This window comes from Pseudopipra pipra, chromosome 6 (assembly GCF_036250125.1).
Source record: "Pseudopipra pipra isolate bDixPip1 chromosome 6, bDixPip1.hap1, whole genome shotgun sequence".
In the NCBI taxonomy this organism is placed as follows: domain Eukaryota; kingdom Metazoa; phylum Chordata; class Aves; order Passeriformes; family Pipridae; genus Pseudopipra; species Pseudopipra pipra.
This window is the reverse complement of record NC_087554.1, coordinates 15,993,294-16,019,570: the sequence shown is the minus strand read 5'-3', so window position 1 is coordinate 16,019,570 and position 26,277 is coordinate 15,993,294. Positions and strand designations below refer to the sequence as shown.

General features: G+C 44.1%; 1 protein-coding gene across 3 annotated transcripts in view; it reads left to right on the top strand.

Annotated features, from left to right (window-relative positions):
• KCNQ1 (potassium voltage-gated channel subfamily Q member 1) overlaps positions 1-3,277 on the top strand; it is a 340,245-nt gene extending 336,968 nt beyond the window's left edge. For all 3 annotated transcript variants that reach the window (XM_064657544.1, XM_064657543.1, XM_064657542.1), the window contains one exon: positions 1,224-3,277. In XM_064657544.1, coding sequence (XP_064513614.1) covers positions 1,224-1,424 — 201 coding nt within the window. In that variant the 3' untranslated portion in view covers positions 1,425-3,277. The remainder of the gene's footprint in view (positions 1-1,223) is intronic.
• Positions 3,278-26,277: the final 23,000 nt, after the last annotated feature.

The window sequence follows — 26,277 nt, the reverse complement described above, 5'->3', positions numbered from 1 at the left end:
TGGGGGACCCACGCTGGTACAGCTCATTCATGAAGGACTGCAACCCATGGAGGAGTGACGCACGGGACAGCAGTTTGGGAAGAGCTGCTGCCCAAGGGATGGACTCACACTGGAGAGGTCCATCAAGGACTGTCTCCTGTGGGAGGGACCCCACGGGAGCAGGGAAAGGACTCCTCTCCCTGAGCAGCAGCAGAAACGACAACTGACCGTAACCCCCATTCCCGTCCCCCTGCACCGCTGGGGGGGAGGAGGGAGAACATTGAAGGAAGGAGGGATGGGGGGAAGGTGTTTTTTAAGACTGTTTTATTTCTCACTCTTTGCTTCTTATCCTGTTAGTAATAAATATATGTACTATCCCCACTTTGAGTCTTGTTTTGCCCATGAAGGTAATCAATCACTGACCTCTCCCAGCTCTTTACTCTACTCATGAATTCTTAGCTGGTTTTTTTCCCTCTCCTCTGTCCAGTTGCAGAGGGAGAGTGAGAGAGTGGCTTTAGTGGGTACCTGGTATCTGGCCAGGGTCAACCCACTACACCATCTTAGAATTCTTAGTTTCTGTCTTGATGGGGATCATGTCATTGATCATGACACAGTGAGAACATAAAACTGAATCATACCCCACTCCCAGCCCTTGCCAGAGACCACAGCTGCCATATGCTCACAGCAGCAAAAATACCTATGGGCATCTTGTGGCCTGAGCTGGTAATTGGGCCCAAATGTATCAAAGAGCATCAGTCAGTCTCAGCTTAGAGTTGATTTCATCACTGCAAGTCAAGCAGTTATTTACTAGAGCATATTGATAAAATTAAGGCATATGAGCGTGCTTAGAAGTTTGTCATGTTTTCAAAAAAAAAATATAGACACTAATAACGAAAACAAAAACAAACAGAAAACCCACAGAAACTCAGTTCTGGGACTTAGCTCTCTCTATTGCAGCACATCTCTTTAGAAGCCCATTTGTCATGTGTTCATCCAGGTATAAAATGAGTGTCAAAGCACATACCAGAGGTGAGTATTAACAAGGCTGTCCTCATCCAACTCTGACCTATTGCATTAAATTTCTAATTATCTGTTTGATGAACTGTGAATCTGTGGTATCTTCCTAGAGGTTATTGTGATCTTAATTAAGAAAACTTTCATTTTATTAATGCATGTGTATCACCTGGTTTGTTGCAATTTTCTCGCATGCTGCTACTAAACAAAGCTCCCCTTTGCCTTTGTAGGTTACACAAATGGACCAGAAACTGAACCTCATTACGGATATGCTGCATCATCTGGTTTCCCGTCAGCAGGGGGATCAAGGGAACAACAGATCATCTCAGAGAGGCAACAATGTCAACTCGGATCTTTTCCTCCCAAACAACACTCTGCCGACCTATGAGCAACTGACAGTACCAAGAAGAAACGAAGATGACATATCCTGATGTGGTATAAGTCTGGGCTGGGTTCTTCCTGCCTTTCTCCTTTAAATGGGACTGACTGTTGAGAACCTGGAAGAAATTAAGTCCGTCAGCCAACCAAGAAAGCACGTGACTACTGTATCTCTACCAATAGTCTCAAATATGCTCCTCTAAAGTTGCTCCTAGTAGGCAAAGGATTGCCAGGCTGTCTTCCACCAGGCAAAATTTCTGGAAGCTCTACCTTGATTTCATTCATGAACAAATGATCACAACTTCTTATTTCTCAGAAAGACCAAAATTATGTCAAGACAGGCAAAATGGCAAGGATTTAGAGCTCCTTCAATAATAATAATAATAATAGTAATAATAATATTCTAATAATACTTGAACTTAGATGGAAAAAGTGCATTCTGTTTATGAATCTGCAGATAGCAATATATTTCTACTACTAAGGTTTTTAAAACAAACTAGGATAACTTATGTTGTTTTTATTGTATAAACATACACTAACATTCTAGACAATAACAAACCACATACTGAATGATTTTCTTTTTCTGTTTTATTTTAATGTTACTACATAAACAGTTATGAGATAATGACCAGATTTTTAAAATCTGTTTTTCTTCAGGGAGGAACTAATCCTTAATCTGGAACAACACTATTTATAGTGGAAAGTGATATAGATTTTCTAAGATATCATTTTTTCATGGGGAGACAATAAAGTATTACATAGCAAAAAATTATTCTGCTTTCTAGAAAATTGTTGCCAAAGAATTTATATATAAATAAAAAAACACCGTGGTCTGAATGTACTTGTCCTGACATAGCATTTTAAAAAGAAGGCCTGCTACTTCTTAAATCTGCTGGTTTTTAACTTACAGAGGCCAAGAATAATACAAGAGGCTGAAGTGACTGGACTTCGCTGGTCAAGTGCTTGAGCTGGCCACTTACAGAACATCCATAATCCTCTCAGGAATCGAGGCCCCAGTTCAGGGAAGCATCTCTCCTCCACACAAGATATATGACAATTTGAATGGTTTCCGGAATAATGTCTTGAGAAATCCAACTCCCCACAAGAGTCATTTGATATTGAAAAGTGCCAGCTCTTTATTTAGAGAACCAACCCATGAGGCTGAACCACATTAGCCCATGTGCAACAAAACCAACATTTCATTTAGCTGCAGTGAAACCAACAGTGTTGGCTCAGGGTGACTTTTCACATACACAACGTGAGCAGGAGTTGGTCTGTGATTACTAAGGTTGAAATTCAGCCCTTGCAGATAGTCAGCACCTGAATCATATCAGCCCTTCTTTGAACATGAAGCGTTTAAAGCTGACAGAGTGTCAAGAAAAGCTATTTAGTCCCATGTGGTGGTGGTGGTAGCTTGTACTGCTGGCAAAAAGTACACCCTGTTTCTCTCACTGTAGAGCCTGTACCCCACAGTGGTGTCTCTCCCCCTCTCCATCTGCCCTAAAGCCTCATAACTTGGAACAGCAGTTAACATTACCAGTCTGTGATATCTTTGAGCAATCTGAAATACTGACACATAATGAATAAGATCACAGGGAACCTTCTCATAGTGCTGCTCACATTCTGGGCTTTCTTTTCAACATTTCATCTCTTTCACTTGGACTGCAGAGAAAGTATCCTGTATTTAACTTTACAGATTCTGTTACAGTTATCCAGCCTCACAGTTGTTCAGTAGATAAATGTTAAGGGTGTGGAAATTTACAGGCATAAAGAGGAATTGTATCTGTTTTCATAGAAATCAAAATTATTCTCATGATTTTGAACATTTTTTTAAATGAGATTCACTATGTAATTTCAGGTTATCAATCAGCCTGTTAATTTCCTAATAAAAAACAGGACAAGAGTACCATGTCTTCTGATTATTCTAAAATCCAGACACTTGATACACACAAGAAAGCTGCTGACTTTTCTTTCTTTCTCTCAGCCCACTGTACAGTGTACAGATGCTTTATTTGCAATGAAGGACTGTAAAACCTTCTGCTGATTCTTTACTAGAGAAATAAAAAATCAGAACTTTATCGACTGGGATGACTTTGGAGAGAAAGGTTGTCATACAGCCTGGCTAAAAGCAGCCAGGTCTGTTCATTTCTGGGATCATTGTGTTAACCAAAAAATGTGTCCATTCCTACCTGTTTGTTCCCAAGACCATACCTCCATTCTGTGTTTGGCAGCTAGTCTTGGTGATAACAGTCTGGCATAGCAAACATTTAATGTGAAACAACTTCCCTTTCTTGTCAGTTGGTCTGTAACCATCTGAAAGTCACTGTTATCAGAATCCTTGGAATAATGGTGATTTACAGGTTTTCAAGGCTAGTAGCAAGTTGTGAGGTCAGTGATTCCTCATCTGGGTCCAGCTGATCGCTTCAGTACACACCTCTGAGACCTGCTACTTCAAATCTGATAATCTGCCCCACCCTAAGAAAAAGATGATCCATTTTCCCAGTTGAAAAGGATGTTATAAAATAAGCCATCCAAATTTGCCACGTAGCTGCCTGGAGCCAGCCACCCTCAAGTGCTCACCAGAGACAGGTCAGACCTCTCTGCTTGGAGGATGGGTCTGGAATTGTCTTCCCTGCTGGGGCTTCATACCTCAGTGATTTCTCTTGGAAGCAGGTGCCTCACCATCTTTCTTCTGCAGAGCACTGTGGACCAGCAGCAGCAGGAAGATGAGCTGAACAGTTAAACGCTGGACCAGCATGCCGTGAGTGTTTGTTTCTGCTGGGATAGGAGGTGTTTGTAAATAGCTTGAAGGGGAAGGAAGCTGTAAGGCAGGCCAAGCCTTGACTTAACAATTTTCTACCCCATTTTTGAGAACTGTGTTAAAACAAAAGCATGTGAGGCTGCAGAAGAAGTGTCTTTCTTAGAGCAGCTCAATAGCAGTTTGTATTTCAAGGCTGGTGTAAGTTAGACCTGGACTCTCATCCCTGCCTGAAAAAAATAAAGGTCAGGTAAAAAAAAAGTCATCTAAAAATGGTAGCTGACTCAGCTCCCCCAGCCTATCAGGGGAATGCCAAATGGTATGCCAGATATGGAAGGAAGCCCATGAATAGGAGACAAGGCAAAACATGAGGCTGCCCAGCTGAAGGTGGTAATGAAAACTCACCCTGCCTCAGCCCACAGCGGAGGCAGACAGCTGTGCAAGTTTGCAAAAGGAAAGATTCATGGGAGGTGGGGGAGGATATATGCAAGGGAGGAGGTTTAGTTGGTGAGGAAGAGCATGGGCTCCTAGTTAGGGGACTGTGTTGGGATTCAAGATACTGTGCCTGACATCTGTGTTAATCTACAGTGTGACCTCAGGGCGAGTCATTTCACCTGTTTGGCCACATCTGTTTTCCCCTCTCATGCACTCGGCCCACTTGTCTATTTAGACCACAAATTCCTTAGGACAGGGTTGGCCCCTCTCTCGGTGTTTGCTCAGTGCCTAGCACAAAGGGACCTGCCCTCTGGGGACTTGAGATACCACTCTCATATAAATAATTACCCACCCTAGAGCTCTGCTATAGGCAAAGCCTTTATTATTCCAAGCCCAAGGAGTTTCAGATTGGAAGTGCCTCTGCCAAACTGACAGTTAGAGGAGGATGACTTTTAGATTCCTTTTTACGTAGTATCTTACAAAAGATCAGAAGCCCAGCCATCACTCATTTTCACTCTTCTATTTTAAAGCAGGTTCATTTCAAATAACACAGTGGGCCAGTGCTGTGCTAGAATACTAGCTGAGGCAGAAATTTTTGTATGTCGGTGGTTTAAACAGACATTTTAGTACAGCAAGTTAAGGGGGTTTGTTGCTAGCAGACACCCCTGGGCTGATTTAACACCCATCAGTTCTGAGGAAGGTGGAAATAGTCCAGAATGCTGAGCTGAAAAGGTCTGGGAAAGAAACAAACTACTGTTTGAAAAATGAAAAAGTAAAATACAGGAAGATTTTGTTCTCTGGGAGTTTAAAGGAGAAAAGGTAAAAACAGTTTTAAGATAATCCTCATGTACTCTGCTGATGTGTTTTACTGTTCTCATTTTACTGCTGAAGTGGTGATTTGGTAAGAGGAGAGGCACTGAGAAGAAAAGCAAAAAGAATGAAGGTTTGATGCAGCTCTCATGAAAACGTACTTGTGCACTTGATTTATGCACAAGAGTTGGGCTATTGCATGCAGTGGAACTGCTCAATCCATGCAGGTCAATGTAAGCCTTTGGAAGTTAAAAATGTATAGTAAAGATGCCTTTCCATGGTCTTGCAATGGAAGCTGAACTCAGTTGTCCAGCATTGGTTTCCTCACGATCACCGAGCCACAGAGCCATTTGAATTCACAAGTTTCTGCTTCCCATTTCTGTTTTCAAATCATTGGCTTAAAATACTATCGCTTGCCACTTGTGTTTTCAAGCCACAACAATTAGAGGTATTTCTTTCCACTTCAGTGATATGAATCTCTTTACCTGCTGCACACACACAACACTGTGTGTTCCTGCACACAGAGCAAAGGCCTTTGAAATGCCCTCCAATTTCTTTTGAAATAGCTTGTGTAATGTTTTGCATCCTGGGTTCCCTGAGCAGAGGCAGCTGTAATGAAGGCAATGAGTTGTTACATCAGTGTGATGTGGAGGTGACACTTAGCTATGTCCCAGGAAATTTTCGATCCCATGGAATACCCAAAAGGTGTTGGGTTTAGTTTGAAACTAGCAAGGACTTCTGTGAACTGTGGCTTTTTTGGTTGTGTCTGTGGTCTGACTAGGAAGTCTAAGAAGTGTAAATTTCAGCTGAAGATTTTCTTTTGTGGTTGCAGGTTTGTTTTTTGTGTCATTCTGCTGATGCCCAGTGAGATGTGCATTCATGTACAGCCTTTCTTTCGTGAGGATGTTGATACCAGGCCCCTGTCTCTTCTACATCAGTGCCTATTTTCACAGAACTTATAAGATTTTAATTATTTTCTAGACCTCTATCCTTCTGTCAAGATGAGTTGAACAAGGCCGATGTGTTCAAAAGTTATTAGGGGGAGGCAATACAAACACAGCATGAGAACATTAACCTTGTTTCCACAGGAACTAAGCTGAAAGTCCTCTCTCTCCCTGCCCAAAAGAGGTCTGGAAAAAAAGTAACCCCACTTTGGAGCCGAAGACAACCTCTAACTCCTGGGGTAAGGAGGAGACTTGCAGGAGACGTGTTCTTGGGAGTTGTTGGTTCCTGCAAGGCTTAATGCACCTTGCCTTTGGATCAGCTATTGAAAGATGTTGAAAAGTAGCTTTTTTCTTATATTGCTCAAAATGACAGTGACCTGAAAGCTAATACATCAAAATGCTTGATGCCACAACAAGGAACACGCAGATGCTGTGTGGGCAGCATGTTATGAAACGAGTCCACGCATGTTGCTGGAATGTGGCAGTGTCCAGTGAAAGGATGTCTGCATCACTGCCAGGGAACACTGCTAGGGAAGGGCTGGCCCAAAAGAAATGGCACTGTCAGCGCTCACATTGCTCCCACATGAGCTGGCAACTGCTGCCTGTGGGGAAAGACTCCCCAGGGGCCTGACATGAGGCATTATGCTCAATGCCCATGGATTTGCACCTAAGAAGAACTGATCTATAAAGCCAGTCTTGAAACCATCTTGGAGCTACGTTTGCTTCAGAGCTAGCATTGCTCTGGCAAGCTGCCCAGGGATTTAGGCTCAGTTAATCCAAGCTTGGCTCTCCATGGCAGACACCCATGGAACAAAGGGAATAAAGCTTCCATGACCCCGTCGAGCTTCTGGTCAATCACTCAGCCAGGTGCAGAAAGTGGGCTAGGCAGCCTTCAGTGAACTGTCTTGGATCAGAGAGGGGCAAATTCCCAGTGGGGGTGTGCAGACAAATCTATAGAGATTTGCCTGCCATAATTTCCCAAGTCTGGGAGCATCGTGCACTGAGCCCCTGGTGCCTGTACATTTCACACAACCTTTAAAGCCAGCTGTGCTGAAATGCATCACTGCTGCTTTCTGTGCTGGCAATCTTACAGCAAAGTAAAAAATAAGATGACAAAAGTAGGAAAATAAATTCAGTTTTCAGCTCTGCTGCATATTATGTCCTTAGGACTATATTGATCATTAATTTGTAAAGACAAGCAGTACCAGTGCTGTAAGAACAATAAGCATATATGAAGTATTAGGATTGCAAACAGCTTGTGAGATGCTATCGTCTGTTGTTTAAACATTGCTGAATAATTTGTTAGTCCTAATGATTGCCTCATGGGGTTTTTAACTGAGCTGTCTACATATGGAACCTAAATGTAAATGTGATTCAGATTTGACCATTTTGTGTCCTTGGCCCTTATTCTACATGTAAACTTGCTTTGATTACATCCATTTTCCTAGTTCCTTCTATTAAGTGAAGCACTGGATGCAGGTTTGATTGGCAGAGGGATACTTGCCCTTCTGATCACTTTTGGAAATGATCAGGTAAGAGTTACCCACCTGAGGATTGATCGCAATTGCACAAGGGAGTCTTCTGCAAGCCACAACATCTTTTTAATAATAATTAGTTGTTTAAAGCTTGAATGACAAGATGTGCTTCCCCCACTGCAAATCTCCTCTACCCACGCCACAGGAGCTGCGGACTTGCAGGCACCATGACGTGTGCTCACTTGCAGCCATTATAGAATGGTTTTAAAATAATGCCTTAATGCCTTTGCTGAAATGGTTGCAAATATTTATCTGTTAATTCAGCCAGCAATCAAGCCAGTACTTTATTTTCCATTTATTTTCTCTCCTGTGCTGAGAGGTGGGGGAATCCTCAGCAGCCACAGGACAGAATGCAAAAGCAGAGGAGCAGAAAGGTTCACCAAAAGACAGGTCTTGTCATTAAGCAAAACGTACTGCTGCAAGGACACACATTTCAGTCCCTGTTTCTTGCAGCCTGATGATCACTTTTACTACCCTGACTTGATCTTCTTGCACCTGAGTGTATTAAGTGCCTTAATACACCTTTATGAAAGTACCCTGAAGTGTCCTGAACCTCTCACAAGTTGATTCAGGTCTCAGCCCAAAGCCAGCAGAAGGCAGCGAGGCTTTTGGCTGGCTCTGGTGGCACTTGAGCTGGGCCCCCCGGGATGTTTCCTGGTGCCGACACCTCACAGGCGCGTTAGTCACTGCTCCTTGGCATCACACAGCCCGTGATTAGCATTTCCTTCCTACGCCAGTCCTTCACACTGGCGCTTCGACTCTGACTTTTTGTTTTCCTCCTTCCCCCCTTCCCAGCCAAAGGGGAGAACAATTCCTGGAAAAGAAAAATGCTCTTTCCCCTGCACTGCTGAAACCTTTGCAGGGAGCTTTGGGGAGGAGAGAGGAGACTTTGGAGAACATATGGCTAAAAGCGTTCGGGGGTTTTCAGATGGTAAATGACCGATGAGGTCTCAAAGGGGTTTTATTTATAAATGATAGACTCCTGAGAGAGAAATAATTGCTGCTCTCCCAGGCGTAAAAAAGCAATTCACCTGACATAAAACCCAGGGATAAAATTAGCTAAATGAAAGCAAGATATGGCAACTGTATTAAGCTGCTGCTTTTTTTTTTTTTCCCTGCTGAATGGTGAATCATTTTAATTTTGTTTTCCCCTCCTTTCTTGGAAGGAGAAAAAAAAAAAAAGCCAACGCCGAAGCAGTGCCTAGGGTCTGAAAGAACAGATGGTGCCCTGGGCGGCCCTCCGGAGTGCTCTGCGGCGTGCATTCCTCCACTCCACCGCTCAGATAACTGAGTTATACAGCACACGACCATCTGGTGTATGACACATCTTGTGTCCCCCGGACAATGCCCCAGCAAACCTCTTCAGGGGAGAGGTTAGTTTCTAGGGTAACAGCAGCATGTGCAACTCCAGGCCTTATTGAGATTCAGGGCTCCTCACTTGTCCCTATTCTTCTCCTCCCTATTGTTGTCACTTGAGCTTTTGCTGCTTGGTTACACCGAGACTGACAATATCCATCAGTATTTTGTCCCCGGCCCAGAAACCATTGTCTCCAAATTTTGTTTCATTATTTATGTTTTCAATATCCAATGGTTGACTGAAGCATCTGCTGTAGAGTGATAAGGCAAGTGCCTATTGAGGAGGGCTGCGCTGCTGCCTGACAACGATGGTTTGAATTATTTAGGTTGTGGTTGAACAAGCCTTTGCAAAAGCCAGGGTACCCATGAAGCGCTGAGGTGACTTTATTTATTTGTCTGTTTCAGTTTTTTTAGGTGCTCACATCTTTTAATCCAGATCCAAAAAAACTTAAAGCCTCCATAGAGAAGTCAGCTCTGAAGAAGTAGTTCTGCTCATTGACTGCAAGTCTCTGGATGTTTCCTTGTGGGGAACTATTTGGGATGAAAAAAAGAAGAGGGTTCACCTTCCTTTTAATTTTCTGTGGAGTTTCTTCTGAAGTGACTGTTTTTTCTCCACTTATTTAAAGAGCCAAGGTCTAGCCTATAACCATGACCAAGGACAGGCACTATGTGTAATACTCTGACATTAAATTTCAGCAACCTAAGTCAGAAAGCTTAATTAGCAAAAAGAAGTAGTAGATAAATGTTTTCTACCCCAATAAAAGACATATTCCCCACTGAATCATTTACTCTGTTGAAGAACATTTATACTAGCAGTGTTACCTTCCTCACATATCTGTAATTGTCCCAGCAAGCCAAAGTCCCACCGAAGTCTTCTATATCTGCATGGAGTAGACTTTTCATTCAATGGAATTGAAAATAGCTATTTAAAAATTTAAAACTTCAAGCACGAGGTTTAAGCATTAAAAACACACAGCTAGGAAAGTAGTGGAGATGTCTAAGCAAAGGTGCTGAACTGAAGACCTCCATCAAGGTATGAGTACCTTTAAAATACTGTATCTCAGGTTACGGTCAAGTATTAGAGAATCAACAACAACAGTTAAGAGAGGTTCTGTATCTATCTATGTATCAAATAATAATAGCTATATATATATATATTGATACTGTGGTAAGTTTGCTGTAACATCAAGTCTGATACATTATTTTCACTAACTTATAGCAGGAGATTTTCCTTTCAAAGTAACACTTGTAAAATACAGATACATGACCTAAAGGCAATTTTTTAAAATATTTGCCTAAAATGTTTCAGATATACTATGAGGAAGAGAGGAAAAAAAAATTAGCGCTTTCCCTGCATGAAACAACATCTTTTTTGTAGACCTCAGAGCTGGTGGCAAAAAATAACAATCAAATGCAACCTTGAGCCTGAGACTGGTTTAAATATTCTAATTAAATTCAGTTTTGTTGCAGCATGTTCTGCCCCTGACCTGTTCATTAGGTGTGCCATGGCAGTGAGTGCATTTACTTCATCACATGCTTGAGATGGCATGTGATCAAAAAGTAGACACCACACTATGGTGCATATGCAAGAGAAGAAAGAGCTGATCATGGGCAAGGCTTGCTTAGCTGTGTTTTGCTTGGCAGCTTTCAGTAGGGAGGAGGAGGGGCTGGAGTTCCTATTTTTCTGTCTGACTATTGAAAGCTATCAGCAATTTGCTCCATCAGAGCCTCTACATTATCTCTGCAGATGTGAAACCCTCCATCTTGGCCAACTGAGCAAGCACCTGGGCTTAAGGAGTTTGTGAGTGCTCAAGGAAAGTCCATATGCCAGGGTCTATCCCATATACTGGAAAATAGGTCTCCACCACACAGCCCTTCTCCATTTCTCGCAGCCCTCCTACCTCCACTCTCCCAGCATCAGAGATGGAGAGCTGCAGCCCTGAGGTCCGTCGGCATCTCTCCAGCTTCAGAGCATGAAAACAACTGAAAGTGAACCAGAGAGGGCAGTCCCTTCCTGCAAAAGGTACTCTTGTTCTCAGTATGGTACCAGGTGAGGTATTTCACTGGGGACTGTGGAAGCTGCACATAGTACTGAGCCTTCAGCTGGAGTGCTGTGTAGTAGACTGGTTACTTGAGCTGGATGAGTCTTTCCTGAAACTGGTATAGAGCAGAAGGAGGGTAACAAGGGTGGTCAGAGGAATTAGGAGCCTATATTAGGAGTTTCTCTGCCTAACCCACCAAAGCAAAAGGCTAAGGTTGGTTTTCATAAACATATACAGGAAGGAGTATTTACATTATATATATATATATATATATAAAAAATTTTTGGTCACTATTTAAAGAAATGTGAAGGCATACAGAGGCACAAGTGATACGTGCAATATGGAAACAGATGACAGAACTCACTTCATTTCTAGAAGAATTTGTTGCCTGCATACTCAGCCTAGAAGGGTTTGTCCAAAGTAGCTATTTTTATTTCTCTTTTTGTGGAAAAGAGGAACTGCCTTTTTTTTTGCCTCTGGTAAATACAGAGTGAGGAAGGTAAGTCAGGCAGATACTGCATGTAGCAATATTGCTGCCTTTACCATCCTGTCACTTCAGGGCAGCTAATTAGGAGCAAATAGGGGTGAAAAGAAAGCCCAAGGGTTCTCCATCTGTGAAAGCAAAGGCTGCTTATAGGAAAAAAATCCTAGCTGAATCAGGAGGGAATTACCATCTCTCCCATTTTACATGGAGGATGGACAAGCCACAGAATATAAAATTTTGCTCAATTACATGAGGAGGTGATAATTTTTCTAGGTTTGTACTAAGATATCTTTGCACTGTTTGAGACCCACACTTGACCATGCTGCTCTGCCTTTGTTGAGAGCTCCAAGGCCCGGGTGAAGCCAACCAGTTTTTCACATAATCTGTTTCATGGACAGCACAGCAAATGGCTTCTTAGCAAAGGTTTCTGTGTGGAAAGGAGCACTGAAGAGTCAGAAAAAGAAATTAAATTAGGAACCATAAAGCAGACTGCCATGAGCAGAGGGCAGAAGAATATACTGTTATTTGCTTTTGATTTAAGAATTCAGAGATACTCAGTTTTTTAGGAACATCTGAATACTTTCATACTTTAAAAAAAAAATCATGGCACAGTCTGTTTAGAGGAAAAAGCAAAACAAAACAAGTAGGGCCATGAGACATGACGTAATTTGCATGTAAATACATTTTAGAGATAAGAACGTGTTCAGAGGAAAACACAGTATTGCCAGTTCACGAGACTTACTTTCTGGTATCTTTGTGGGAACCAAACGAATTGCAAAACATCTGCAAGGTCCAAAGTGTCAATTATGCCTTTATGTACGTAGAGGAAATGTCACATGATGGAGGCAGTCATTGGACATGGTCAATTGTAGGGTTTTATCCTTTGCTTAGCCTTAAAGCCTCGCTCAACAGTCAGGTTAGACAATGGCACTGTCAGAACGGGAGATGGATCAGTTTGGCCACTCAGAGGAGTTGCTTATCAGCACAGAAAGTGTCCCCAGCCTTGGACAGCACTGACATTTTGTTTGCAAAGCCTGGCTCAGGGCTGCTTTGAACAAGTAGGCTTCCAGATTTGCACATCTAGAAGCAGCCAAATGAAAAACCGAACAAAAAGCACAGATATCAGCTAGGATTTGCAAAAGTAATCATGCAAATGAAGTAGTTTTCCAAAGTTTCCCTTAGGCCAGATCTGTGTTTCTTAGTCAGATTTCTCCTCCACAAGTTATTTTAAAAAATGCCAACTTTGCAGAAGCATCTTACAGGAACATATAAAAGGAGGTTGTGCATCATTCAAGGACCGTAGGAGCTGCCAAACAAGAAGAATGGTTTTGAAAGGCCCATATGTGTGACTCTGAATGCCAAATATCCTCATTTTAATGGCTTATGTGTTACAGTTTATATTAAGCCCTTCAACAAGTCCCAGTAATATTCCTTCTGGATTTGCAAACTTGCATTCCTTCTCCAGGAAACTTTTAAATCCAGCAGCATTTGTAATATACCATTTGTGTGTATTTTACTACAGACAATGTCTGCAGCGAAACAGCATCTACAGTCTGTAAAATTGCACAGAAATGCCACTTGGCACCATTTTCAGCTGCGCTTCAGGCTGGGCTTTGATCTCTAGTTTACACCAACTTTGATTGCTCTCTAACCAATTCCAGCCATGGGCCAGGTGACATGCTTAGGTCCTTCAAAGCCCACACAGGTGGGCAACAGTGATCTGTAGGGGGTGAGCTGTAGGGGACATTTTTGTGGCAGTTAATAGAGAATATTTCTGCAGAACCATCAGAGAATCCCGCAAAACTTGATAGTTTCACCAAAGTCTGGTTTCTAGGTTTGTGGAAAGAAAACTAAGAGCCTGAACTGCATCAGCCTTGTCAACTCCACAGCTGCAACCATCATCCTCTTATTCTTTAATTATGCATCATCACATGCAGATTATTGGCATCAGCAAGTGCTGCTGAACTTCATACAGCCCCCCTCACATCATAGAAGCTTTGGATTAAGCTTGTAAATGTTATTATTTTTAATTATTGTATCATTGCATCACTATGGATGCTTTTGTAAAGTCTGTGTGACTGGGCAAGTGCGTCTGGATTCACTCCAAGTGTGTGTCCCACCAAATGAGATGCCATTTGCAAGATAGGAGCCAGGCTGGATAACAAGATGAGCAGCAGATGGGGGGAAGAAGAAAGCAGGGAGAGGAAATGTTTGAGAACTAGTAACTAACTCTTTATGATATGTACATTTCTGCTGTCAGACTATGGTATTGTTGGTATTGACACTGTGTCACACCACCTTATAAGCTAGCAAGAAAAACCAGCAGTTCAAACTATGTAACCTGTAAAATGTCTGGTGCATCCCTTCAGTTTTGTTTATTCCTCATTAGGCATTGAGTGATCTCCACATCATACCAGCCCAAGTGCTCATATGTCGCATCTCCCAGCAGTACTGAGAGTCCATGGTAATACCAACATTAATGATTCTGAGATAATACCAGGTTTACCCAACTAACATGCTTGTGACACAAGCCCTGGGCTTCACTGCATGCTGCATGTCCCAACAGTCCCTGGTCAGTCACCTGGACTGCACAGTTACCTCCTGCTGCACATCCAGGTGCCAATACTGCAAAACCCTCCACCTTTCTGGGAAACTGGAGGAGAGTATGCAGAGTAAGTCACTGAACTTTGTATCAGAACCACTGGTGTAGATTGTAAATTATTTTACTCTTTTTTTCATCTTGAGCTCACAGAAATTCTCTTGCAGAATTTTGTTGCTGCAACACCAAAAGAAATCCTAAAGTCTGGTACAGACTTTGAGAACAACTTGTCACCATGTTAGCAGGGCCACAATTACAACACATCCAAAAACAGCTGCTGGCTGGTGTGGAAATGGAGCAAAGGCAAGGCATTCACCTAAAAATAACTCTTTAGGCTCAGGGTAGAAATATGGGCCACAGGATTCTGGATCTGTATGATCCAGGTAAGGAGATAAATGAGCAGAAAGTGAGACATGCAGAACCAGTGTTTTCTATTGATTTAGAAGGCGTACGGCCAAACTTGGAAATTAAACATTAAGAATAAAATCTGTTCTGAATTGCAGAAGCCTTCACACTGTTTTAACTTGGATTTTTATTTAATGTAGCTATGTTTACTAGAGCAGTATGAGATAGAGTTTGGGAGAGGTTTTACCTGCAGGAAGATTTCAGGCCCCTGCTGCAGCAGCAGTCCTTCTCCCACTGCCCACTCTCTGCATCCTCCGGCCTTTGGCCTGCAGAAGCTGTTAAGTGTTCATTCTGTCTAAAACACTGGTCAAAAGCCTGGATTAAATTCATATACCCAAGAGGAGAATGACAGTTTTGCTCTGGTTACTTGTCAGTAACTAAACAAGTTATGACAAGGTACACCTAAAGAAGAAAAACAACTGAAAAAGGGATGGAATTTGCTCTGTTGGGGAGGAGTAAGTTGCCTAGTAACCAAAATGACGGCATTTATTTAAAGTTTGTTGGATAAGCCTACCAATACAGGTACTCCAGGAAAGGGTGTAGTTTGTTTCCCCATTCCAGGAATGGAAAGGGGTTTTATGAAGGGAGCAAATGCAGACCATGTGCACTGTGAGATAAACTCACTGGACAGGTCTGAAGTGCATCGTGTTTTGGGATGGCTTACATTAATATGAGTTTGGCTCTCTGTTTTGTAAGGGGGCATGCAGGAAGACAGCTATACAAGACTGTTCTAGCAGTAAAATTACTTGAAGAGATGATTCCTGGAAATTGTTTTTAGTTTGAAATTTATGGCAACAGTTTCCCTGTGCAAATGAAGCTTGTGTAAGTAACAGCTCTGCAAAAGAGAACATTTAATACAGTGTAAAATCCAGCAGCTGATGGTGAATGGATCAAGCTCCAGCCTGCAAAACCTCTCTAAAGGAAAACAGTAATTGCTGGGAGGGGTCAGATTGTCGTCCATCATCTCTGCAGTAGAAAATTACTTATATTTGGGGGGGGGGGAAATCATAAAAACACATATAGTTTATAACTGGAGAATAAGCTATTTCTTCAAAACTTTATGTGGCAGGGTTAGCAACTGCATCATTCCTGTCTCCACACAGGGTGAGGTTGATGCCAATGACTCTTCTCAGCAGCTCTGTTTTTCCTGAAAAGACTTTGCTTCACATATTTTACAAATCCAAATATGAAAGATGGTCTTTTTGTCACATGCTCATCTCAACCACCGGGCCCTAATATAGCAAAATGTGTTGTCATTTACCAAGCATGCTGAGAAAACACCAGCTATGAGGACTATGCAGATGGTGATTTCCCATGGACTTGAGAATATTGGTGACACTTCCAGCTTTAACCTGCCTTAAAGGTTAAGATAGAAAGCTATGAACACATTAGTAATTCCTATTAGATAATATGCTGTCTTGCAAAACCAGAAGAACTGTTTCTCCTCCAGTTGCCTTGTGCCTCCTCTCTGGCATATTCACTGCTCACAAGTAAAATAAAAAGATTTTTGCTATCTTCACAGTGAGGATTCATTGAGATTTCATAAATGCACTGTTCCTCCAGGCCTGATGTACCTCCTGATGGAGTTGGTGAACATACTGCAGGGGGAAGCAACGGGATCTGTGCCAGGCTTAGCGATCTCCTGGTTACACAAACCGCAGGATGAAGGTGGATGTCTCCCGGGAAACCAGCCTGCCACACCAATTTGCTGCTAGATATCACAAGATGACTTGAAATGAGTGGTATTTAGGCTATGAGCAGGGAAGATAGCTGTTTAAAATGGCAGCTTTGCCATTATTTGACCAATGGTAATCTGTTTTCTGAGTCATAGTTTCTCCTGTAGGAGGACACAGAAGTTTTTTAGGCTTCTTTGTTACAAAAAGGAACCTTTTAACTCTCTGTTTGAGGGGGCAGGGGGGAGGCGGGGTGGGGTTAGGAAATGTGATCAGATTGCAAAGCATCCTGAAAATCAGCAAAACCTGATTTGTATGCACCTGGCACATAATTGACTTCAGCTTGCAGCCTCTGAGCACTGCTGTGCCTTTTGCTGGATCCATTATGGCCACAGATGTGGGACTGCCAGCAATTTGACAAGCAGGAATAAGCCCATGAATAAAGCTTCTCTTCCCCTTGTTTGATATTTGCTGACTCTCCTTAGCTAATTCCCTCTGCAGAGAGCCTTGGAACAGACCACGTCCTGGGTGAGTAGTGCTACTTATCCATTCCCAAGGAGGATGGAGGTACACCTATCCAGGGGTGATGTTTTAATCTTTCTGTGTCTACCTATATAGGAGTCTACAAAACCTCATCAGCTCCTTTTTCTGTTAAACACGAGTAAGAAAGTTTAGGATAGTATTTTTCTTGTAGTGTATTTTGGAGTTGTTAGCTAAGTAGGTTTGCCTCTAGTTGAGAAACCTACTCCATGCTGTTTATCAGGCAAAGATCAAGAGCAGAATATGTGCACTGAGCTGCCAAAACAAGCCCCATCATCTCTGATGCTATCCTCAGATACACAGCTAGGGTTTAACCAGGTATACTGTATAGGGGAACTGTGCAATATGCCATTTGGTAGGTATATAAATATTACTTTGGAGAATAATTTCAGGTGTTGGGGTCTCAGCTCAGCTGAGGGTCCTCAAGGAAGGAGACAAGGTAGATCAGATTGGGCCAGTTTTTTAGAGCATCCTTCAAGAGTGCCTTGATCCCCAATCTATCCACCTGTGTGCTCCTTCTCCAGCTTGGGGCTCCCTACTTACCCTGGGACTGCTCCTCCTCTTCTCACAAGCCCATTCACTGCAATTCCATTTGCTCATTTTTTCCTCCCTTTCCATTCTTAACTGCACGAAACCAAGTTAAGGCAAGTTTTCCATGCCTAGTCAGCAAAGTAAGCTCCCTGTGTTTTAATGAACCTAGCCTGAACCCTCCTGAAAATGGATTCTAGCAAGAACAAAGTACCAGCCAGCCTAAACTATGGACCAGTTGGGATCCCCACCATGAGGTGACCAAATTTTCAAAATACAGTCACAATCCTGCCTTCTAGTTCTTCACTACTTTGATTAAACCTTTTTTTTTCTGTACACTCTTAGTGTTGGCCTCATTGGTTGTCCTATGTTTTTTTAGATCTCTAATGTGTTTATTCAAACAGCGTTTGCGAAGATTTGAGCTTTGTCTCCTCTGTTTGAATACTAATCCTGTCTCTTTTTTCTCCACTTGCCACTCTGGGATTCTGTATTCTTTTTACTAAATACTTCTCATAAAAATATTGCATTTGATTTTGTATAATGGTACATTTTGCTTCTGGAACAACTCTGCCACCTTTCTTTGGCCAAATTGCATCTACATCAATCATATAATGAGACATTACCTAATATGACACTTAGAGCTTTTAAAATCTATCAAAAAATCAACACTTAAATACTTCAATTTTACTATCACTCATCTGGCTATTGTGAAAAAGCATTATCATCAATTTAAAATTACTTTAGGTGTTTTTGTACAATAAAATTAAAACTCCACAAACTAGTTTTAAAAATCATCAAGGTTACTCATGTTCTCTGTGTTATCACTGGAGATTTAAATGTGCCATGTTCTCTGTGGCCAATTAAAACTCTTGCTTCTCTATGATTTCTATTCTAATTGCAGCATTCAGATTGGAGTCTGGGTTCAGAGGGGTTATGGAAAAGATGGACCAAGTAGGAAGTGGGATGGCAACAAGGGCCAAACTTCCTCTGTTTAGCCACACATGAAATATAGGAAGATGTTTTAGTGAAATAGGAACAAAGCTTTAAGAATCCAATCCTTCCAGTTCAACCACGTGGATGAATATCTTAAATATTAAATAAGTCCGAACCTTTTTATTGTTGCCTTCATTGGTCTGAGAAGACAGACAAAACTGTCAAGGTTTTGGAAGTGTACTTGTTGATCTCAACAGGTAATCAACTGGTTGATGCAATTTGCTCCCTTTATCTCAGCACCAGGATCATTCTGAAGTGCTGCATTAAAAAGGTATTTTTACTGTTCCAGTGACAACCATGTTGTTTGAAAAGTCCAACAGCTATGAGAAAAGGATCAGCACAAACTCTTCTATTTTCTCACTCCAGTATCATTACCTGCATCCACCCGCCCTGCCCTTAGCATCTTGTAGTTGTTAGTAAAACCTGCTGCATTCATCTGGGCCCTGACATGAGTTGTATCTCAATGGGGTTGAACAAGTGACTTTAACTCCTGGAGGGTGGCTTTGGACAGGCGTCTCTGTCCCAAAGTAGAGTTGTTTATTCATTGCCATTTTCTACTTGTAACTCTTTCCCTTCCTTTGTAACCAGAAACAACATGGGTTATCCCCACAGCCCAGTTTAGCTAGTCTGGAGCTTCAACTTCATTTCTTGCTCAAGGTTAAGGTCTTCATGACAGGAATAGAAGTGGGACTCCCCACACAGCTCTTCACCCAGAAACACAGCAGCACATAGAAGAATGTCAAGCGGTGCCTCTGCTTGTCCTCTCCCTCACTGCCTTTGGGCTTATCCCCCCAAACTGAGGGGTGAGATTGCAGTCAGACATGGTGTGATCTTGCAGGTTTGTTTCTCTGCTGTCTTTTTCTAGGTGGATGGTCAGCAGTTCCTGGGAGGAAGGCGTCTGTGTGAGTCAATTGCAAAGTAGATTTTGGAAAATGGCTCGAACTACTTTTATCTAGAATGCCGGGATGCGGGGGAGCGCATACCAAGGCTCCCATCCTCCTCCACCTTTGTCTGCCACACTCCCCTCTCCAGCAGCACCCCAGCGGGGGCTGCACTGGTGGTGTTCATCCTTTCCCGAGAGGAATATGCTGGGTGCGTTCTGTTTTATCGTGGCGTTTGCGGGCCGGCAGAGCGGCGGGGGCTCTCCGGGAGGGTCAGTGCCCTCTCGGGGTGCGGGGGGCGCGGCGGGGCCGCGCTGGCGCGGCGGGGCCAGCAGAGGGAGCGCACACGACGCGGTGCTGTTGCGGCCCCGCTCTCGGGCCCTCTTCCAGCGGGGGCTGGGTGTGTTTGGGGAAAACGAACCTATTTCCGAAATAGCCACGTTTTGCCCTTTCCCCAGCCCGCTGCAGTCCGCGCGAATGTGCTCTTTCCGTCATTTTGCGTTGCAATGTGATTTGGGCAGTTCCTGCTGTGGGGTTGAACCCTTGCCATAAGCACTGTACGGCTTGTTTTGTCCTTCAGAGCATCTCTTTCCTAAACACATTACGAAAGTCACAAATACCCACTGTCTTTTTCACACAGACATCACATCTAGGAGTGTCATCCCCAGTATGCCACTGATGCTTTAAACGTGACCATCGCCTCTGCGATCCCTGGGAGCATCTCTGATTACAAACAAGTGCTGGAGCTCTCACACTCCAACGGGGTACAGGGCCCACAGGGTGACAGCAACAGATCTCAGTCCCAAGCTCTAGTGGCCCCTGATGCAGAACTGGTTGGAATAAGTCTTTTACATGAAAATTATCAAAACTTTAAAAGAAAACCAGGTCATATAAAGAAAAGAGAACTCTTGAAAAGATTTATTCATGTATATATTTATACATGTATAATATATATATACATGTATTTCTGCATCTGCCACTCAGAAAGGACCAGCTGCTTTACAGACAAAATCCACCCCAAAGAGACTGTGATGTGAGACCCCAGATTCACAAACAAATGCTTGGTGGGGAAGTCCTCCACCTGCACAGAAGTCCACGGACTTCAGAGGAGTCTGCACAAATCATTTTGCAGGAGTAGACCTGAAGCCAGTAACACAGATGGGCAATGTGACATTGGTTTGTCCATTGCCCTTCATTATACTCTTAGCCCTCCCCATGCCCTAGCTAATCTTTATTTTCTATGTACAATGAGGTAAAATGGCTACTCCAGATGTCTCTAAGCTCCTCTCAAAAGCCATTATCTGGCAGGTCTCTCTAGAGGACTGTGCTAACTGTGGGAGTGTTATTTAGTGGATAATACTACCTATCCTCTATTTTCATTCTTCTAACAGTGAAAGATCTGGAGTTGCCTAGCACATTTTCAAGCAAATCACCAAGACAAGCAATAACAAGGATGATGGGGGAGGAAAAAAGCAAATGTTGGAAGGATCTGGGCGTTTTCGAGGAGGATTAAGAGTAATCAAGCTTGGATCTGCAGAGCTTTTTTTCTTCTTCTTTCCTTTTCTGACAAGCCCAAAACATTCCCTGCCCTTTGAGGGCTTCCTGCTCTCTACTTTTGTGTTTCTACTGCCTTTCTCTGACCTCTCTAAGACTTGGCTTGCAGCTGCCAAGGTCCCCCCTCTATCCAGTCTGTAATTGTGTGGGTTGTGCCATTTCCAAAGTCTCCAACTGTACCTTCTGAATTTGGAGAGAGTAGGCAATCAAAAGAGGGTAAAAAGGGTGGTTTCTGGGCTGTAGAAGTCCAAGGTGTTTAGTGTGGTGGAAATAGCTTCCAACACAGTGATTTCTTCTGTCAATTCTCATTTCTGAGTGTGGTCCCATCAGAAGAAGGTAGAGGGAATCCACGTGAAGGGGAGAGGAGGGAGCTTGTGTTATTCTCCTCCTGTGCACTCCCAGAAACCTGGGGCTCTTTGGAGGCTGACACAAGACAAACCTGAAATAGGCTCATCCTGGAGGAGCCTGCAATTGCCAGTACAAGTCCTGCTGCTGTGCCATGCTGGGTTATATTCTGGTGGGGCTGAAGCATTTCATACACCCAGCCAAGAGTCACTGGTGGTCCCACCTGTTGTGGCTGGGGCCAGCAATACAAGAGGAATTGCAACAGTGATGTTAAATTGTTCCACTGATGTGCTAATCTCCTGTCCAAAATCACCAGGAAAGGCATAAAGATGTATGCTGGAATTTCTAGACTGTGCTAAGGCCAGAGGGTGGGGGAAAAAAACAAACAAAACAAAACAAAACAAACAAAACAGACAAAAAAAAAAACCACACAGAAAAAAACCCACACAAAAACAAAAACCCAACCCTTTGAGGCTAAGTCTTCTTCAGAGTTAGCCAGTAGACAGGGCTGTCACAGGACACAGGGTGGGCAATATGACTTAAAGCAACAGACTGCTCAAGACATCAAACTTGTCTTTGCCAGAGCACCGTGGCTGCTGTGGTCAAGGCTGGGATACAGGATCAGGCATCAAGGAAGAGCATTGCCTTGCAGAGGTAGCACTATGTGGTTCTGAACTTGTGCTTCTTCCCATCAGGAAGCACTGTGTTGGCATGTTTGTGCAAGTATCCATGGAGCAACAAAAATCAGTCTTGCTGCAATGACCAAGATCTTCCAGCTGGCTCTGCCTGTAGACTGTTGCTTAACTCAGGTAGAATAGTGAGCCACACAAAATCAGATACTGAAACAACCACATACACACATGTAGACATAAATATACACCATCTATGCAGCAAACATATACAAAGTAGCTTCCTCTTATGTATATTTGAGTGCTTCTCCTTTGGTTATTATCCAAACAAATGTCTTTGTTGGAAAACCCCTCAGCCTTTTTTTCTTTTTGCTGCCGAGGACACAGATTTACCTCTGCCTAAGCCTCAAAAAAACAGCTATGTCAGATTTATCTTACCTCCTCCTAAAGATCACGTGACTTAATAAGATGTAGGAATTGGTCATTCTGTTTGTAATGTCTTCAAAGCACCCAACCTACTGCAGGCCATAGTACTGGCGCCTTACCTAAGAGATGGGTCTATGGCAGCTCATGCAATCTTTTTTTTTTTCTTGTTACTGGTATAGGTTTTTTTAATCCTATTCATATGTGACATAATGAATGCTAATGGATGCAGCACTCTGATCCATGTTTGATACCAGGTTTTGAAGTGGTTGTTGCAAGCACATCAATCACAAGAGTAGCCAGAGAAGCCAAGGCATTGCCTTCAATTAGGTGGCCCACTTGGCTAGGGGTGCTGCTGTTTCATTCAATAACTCATACGATATTTTTTCTAATCACTGTGTGCTTTTCCCATCTTTTATGAAGCCAAGTCTTTATTTTCTTTGTCACTCAAGAATGAAACTCAACCTTAACAGCTAATAAATTCATTTGGGGGACTACAGAACATTAAGACAATGTAAATATGAGGAAAAGATGCAAAATTAGTCTTTATGCCACCCATCTGACCATGGGGATCTATCCAGCTGTGGAGTGCTCTTATTTTACAGACAGTAGCATCCACTATCTTAAAATACACCTTGAGGGGATAGCAGGGAATGTAACATGTTAGTACCCTGGGCCAGCCCCAGACATTGCAAAGAGGGGTGGTTGCTGCTAACAGCTTCAAGTGCAGCACAGAAAGGACCTAAGAAAGGGGAAAAAAGCAGGAAAGAGCTTATGCTTGGATGTCTAGGGCCATCTGCCACCGCAGAAGTACAATACTGGATTCTTGAAATGTAAAAATAGATCTCAAAAGAGACATGTTTTAATGAACTGAACACAAAGAAACATGGTCGAAATAAACTGAAAACAGAAGCAAGGTTCAAGGATCTGTTTGTTAAATGAACACCCAAAGCCAGAATATGTTTTTAGTGCTGGAGAATGCTGGCTGTCTGGTTTCTGCTAAAGCCTCCAGTCTCTCTTTGGGATGCATGTGGGAGAAGGAGGGGGTGAATGGCAGCCCTTGTTTGTCCTCTCTTGAGGAATCTAATTATGTATCAATTGATTTCAAAGACTGGAATAGTAACTCTCTAGAAAACACTCGCTCAGAGACATTGTTCCAATTTTCGCCTGTTCATAATTTATTCACCTCCGGTTTCAATGAGAAGGGCGCTCCCTCATACTGATTTGCCCCCCGCAAGTTGCACAGAAAATCACAAGTTTGTGGACTTTGAAAAAAAAAAAAAAACAAAACCAAACAAAACATGCACACACAGAGCAGTGCTGAGAGGCAAGGGGAAGGCGTCTGGGCAAGTGGGAAGGAACAAAACGCAGCTCCTCCAATGCAGGGCTCATGCAAACCGCTGTGGTGGGCAGCCCCCACCATGCCCAGCTGGGAGCAGAGCTTCCTCCCTTGCCCCCTCGCTGCCAGCACAGCCTGGAAATACCCTGTGGGGTGAGAAGAGCTGTGTGCCCCAAAGGAGCACTGCTCTCATAGCGCTGCGGTGCCCTGAGCATCAGATATGTGAGGTGCAGGCTGCTACTGGTCTCCTGATGCCCTGTGTGCAGAAAAACCAAAAATGTTTTGGTAGCCCACCCTCCAGGCCTGGTGCCACCCTGCCTGCTCGACCCAGCTGGTTCATGGCCATTCTGGGGTTCCCCCGTGCACTGTGGCTCTAAGGGACCCCACTAGCCTCCAGGCACAGTGGAGGACCCTGTCCCTGGGTATCCATGGGTCACCCATGTTACACAGTGTGGGGGGCGACTAACCAGGCCCACTGCCCTCGCAGCCCACAGACCAGGAGTGTGTGAGTGTGTATGTGTACTTGGGGTGGGGGTCCCCCAAAGCCAGAGCTGTTTGCTTGCAGCAGGAGGCACATGGTGCCCGGCACCCAGCACTGCTGCCTTGTGCCCACCCAGGGCAGGGTAATGGCCCCCAGCAGGACAACCCCTCCCCCAGGGGCTGAGCCCCCCCAAAAAAAACCGCAAAGGCAGCGGGTTGGGCGGCTGGAATCCATCCCTACCCCCTCCCCAAAGCAGCCGAGCCACGAGCCTCCTGTCATTCAGCCTTCTGCCCGGCTGATCACTGTGAAAAGAGCCGCCCCGGTGACAGAAACACATGAATATTGACTGCAAACAAACCCCGGGTGAGCGGCACCTGGGGGGCTGCGAGGGCCGCCCCCCCCTCAGCCCGCGGGCAGCGCGCTCACCTGCTGCGGGGCGCGGGCACGGGCACAGACAGACACACACCAGCCACGCACAGACACGTATTCATGGGTGTACAGCCGTGCACACACCCGTATACAGCCCTGCACACACCCGTGTACAACCACACACACACCCGTGTACAACCACACACACACCCGTGCACAGCCCTGCAGACACCCGTGTACAACCACACACACACCCGTGTACAACCACACACACACCCGTGCACAGCCCTGCAGACACCCGTGCACAGCCCTGCACACAGCCCTGTACAGCCACACACACACCGGTGCACACACACGCACATCCAGCCACCCCCGGGGCAGCCCCAGCCCGGCCCGGCCAGAGGGTCCGACCGGCTGCAGCCCCCCCCGGGTACCTGCCGCAGGCCGGGGAGGCGGCAGCTGAGTCTATATAGCTGGTGGGTTATAATGGGGCTGTCCCCCGGGGGGGAGGACCATAAAAGAAACACGTTTCATTTACAAGTTTCCCCCAGCTGGCCCCCGACTTTAGTCCTTATTCCCTTTCTGAAGAGGGGATGGAGGGAGATGCTTCCCCCCCCCCCGCCCTTCCTTTTCATGTATCTACCCCGGGCCAAAATCTGTGCTTTCACTTCCAAATCCTCAAGCTTTCCCAGTTTAAAGGCAAGAGTCATGGGGGAAGGGGGGTAGGAGATAAAAGCTCTAACCCTCACGATTTTCCATTTCTTTTTGGGCCATGGCACCCCTGATTATCCCTTTCCTCTCTACCAACTCCATGAAGAAAAAAATTAGTAATAATTGCTTTGGGAATATGCTTATATATAAGCCTACAGCCCCCTCCCCCCGAATTAAATAAAGAGCATCTGGAAGCTGATATATCACCAAATCCACCCCCCACCCCCCTTTTTTTCTTCCCTGTTGTTTAGGATTAGGGCTATAAATAACGTTTCGTGTGGGTTTTGTGAACCAGACACGTTTCTAAGGTGTCCCCCCCATTGTACTGTCAGAGCGGGGTATAGAGCCAGGGGTGCAGGGGGACCAACCCCTCCCGCCAAGCCCCTATTAACCGCCTATTACTGGGGGTGGGGGCAGGGAAGGTGCAGATTTAAATGGCCTCTCCCCCCCTCCCTTCAAACGCAGACAATTTTGATGAGTGGGTTTTTGTCCGGATGGTTTGTAATGGTGCCTGTTTTGGGGTGTCCCGGGGGGTCCGGGAAGCTTTAATTCGCTCACAAAGGCTCATTTGCAGGTCAATGCCATGGCACACTCGCCTCTCCCCTTTGCCTAAATCTCCTTTTGTTCCCCGTCGCCTGCTCCTCATGCCAGATGGCCGCGGAAAATGCTAATTTTCTCTCTTCCCCCCCCCCTTTTTTTCTTTTTTTTTTCTTTTTTTTTTTTTTTTTTTTTTTTTGCATTTAATTGCAGCCCTTTGCAGATGGGGGCTGCGGAGTGTGTGCTTCATTCAAATGAGGTTTGCTTTTTGGTTTCCAGGCACGTTTCTAAAAATCCGATCTGAGTCAGGCAGGGATTAGTTTGACAGGGAAGTGATCAGATTAAAATCCGTGCATGAGCTCGGCCTCCTCCCTCCCTCCCTCCCTCCCTTTAAAGCTCTCCTGCTTCCCCGCCTTGCCCGCCTCTTTCCTCCCAGGAAAAAGGCAAATTCTTCTCTTTCCTGAGCTGGGGCAAGAGATTTAGGGGGAGAGGCAGGGTGGATTTTGCCTAAATCTAGGTAGAATTCCAGGGAAAA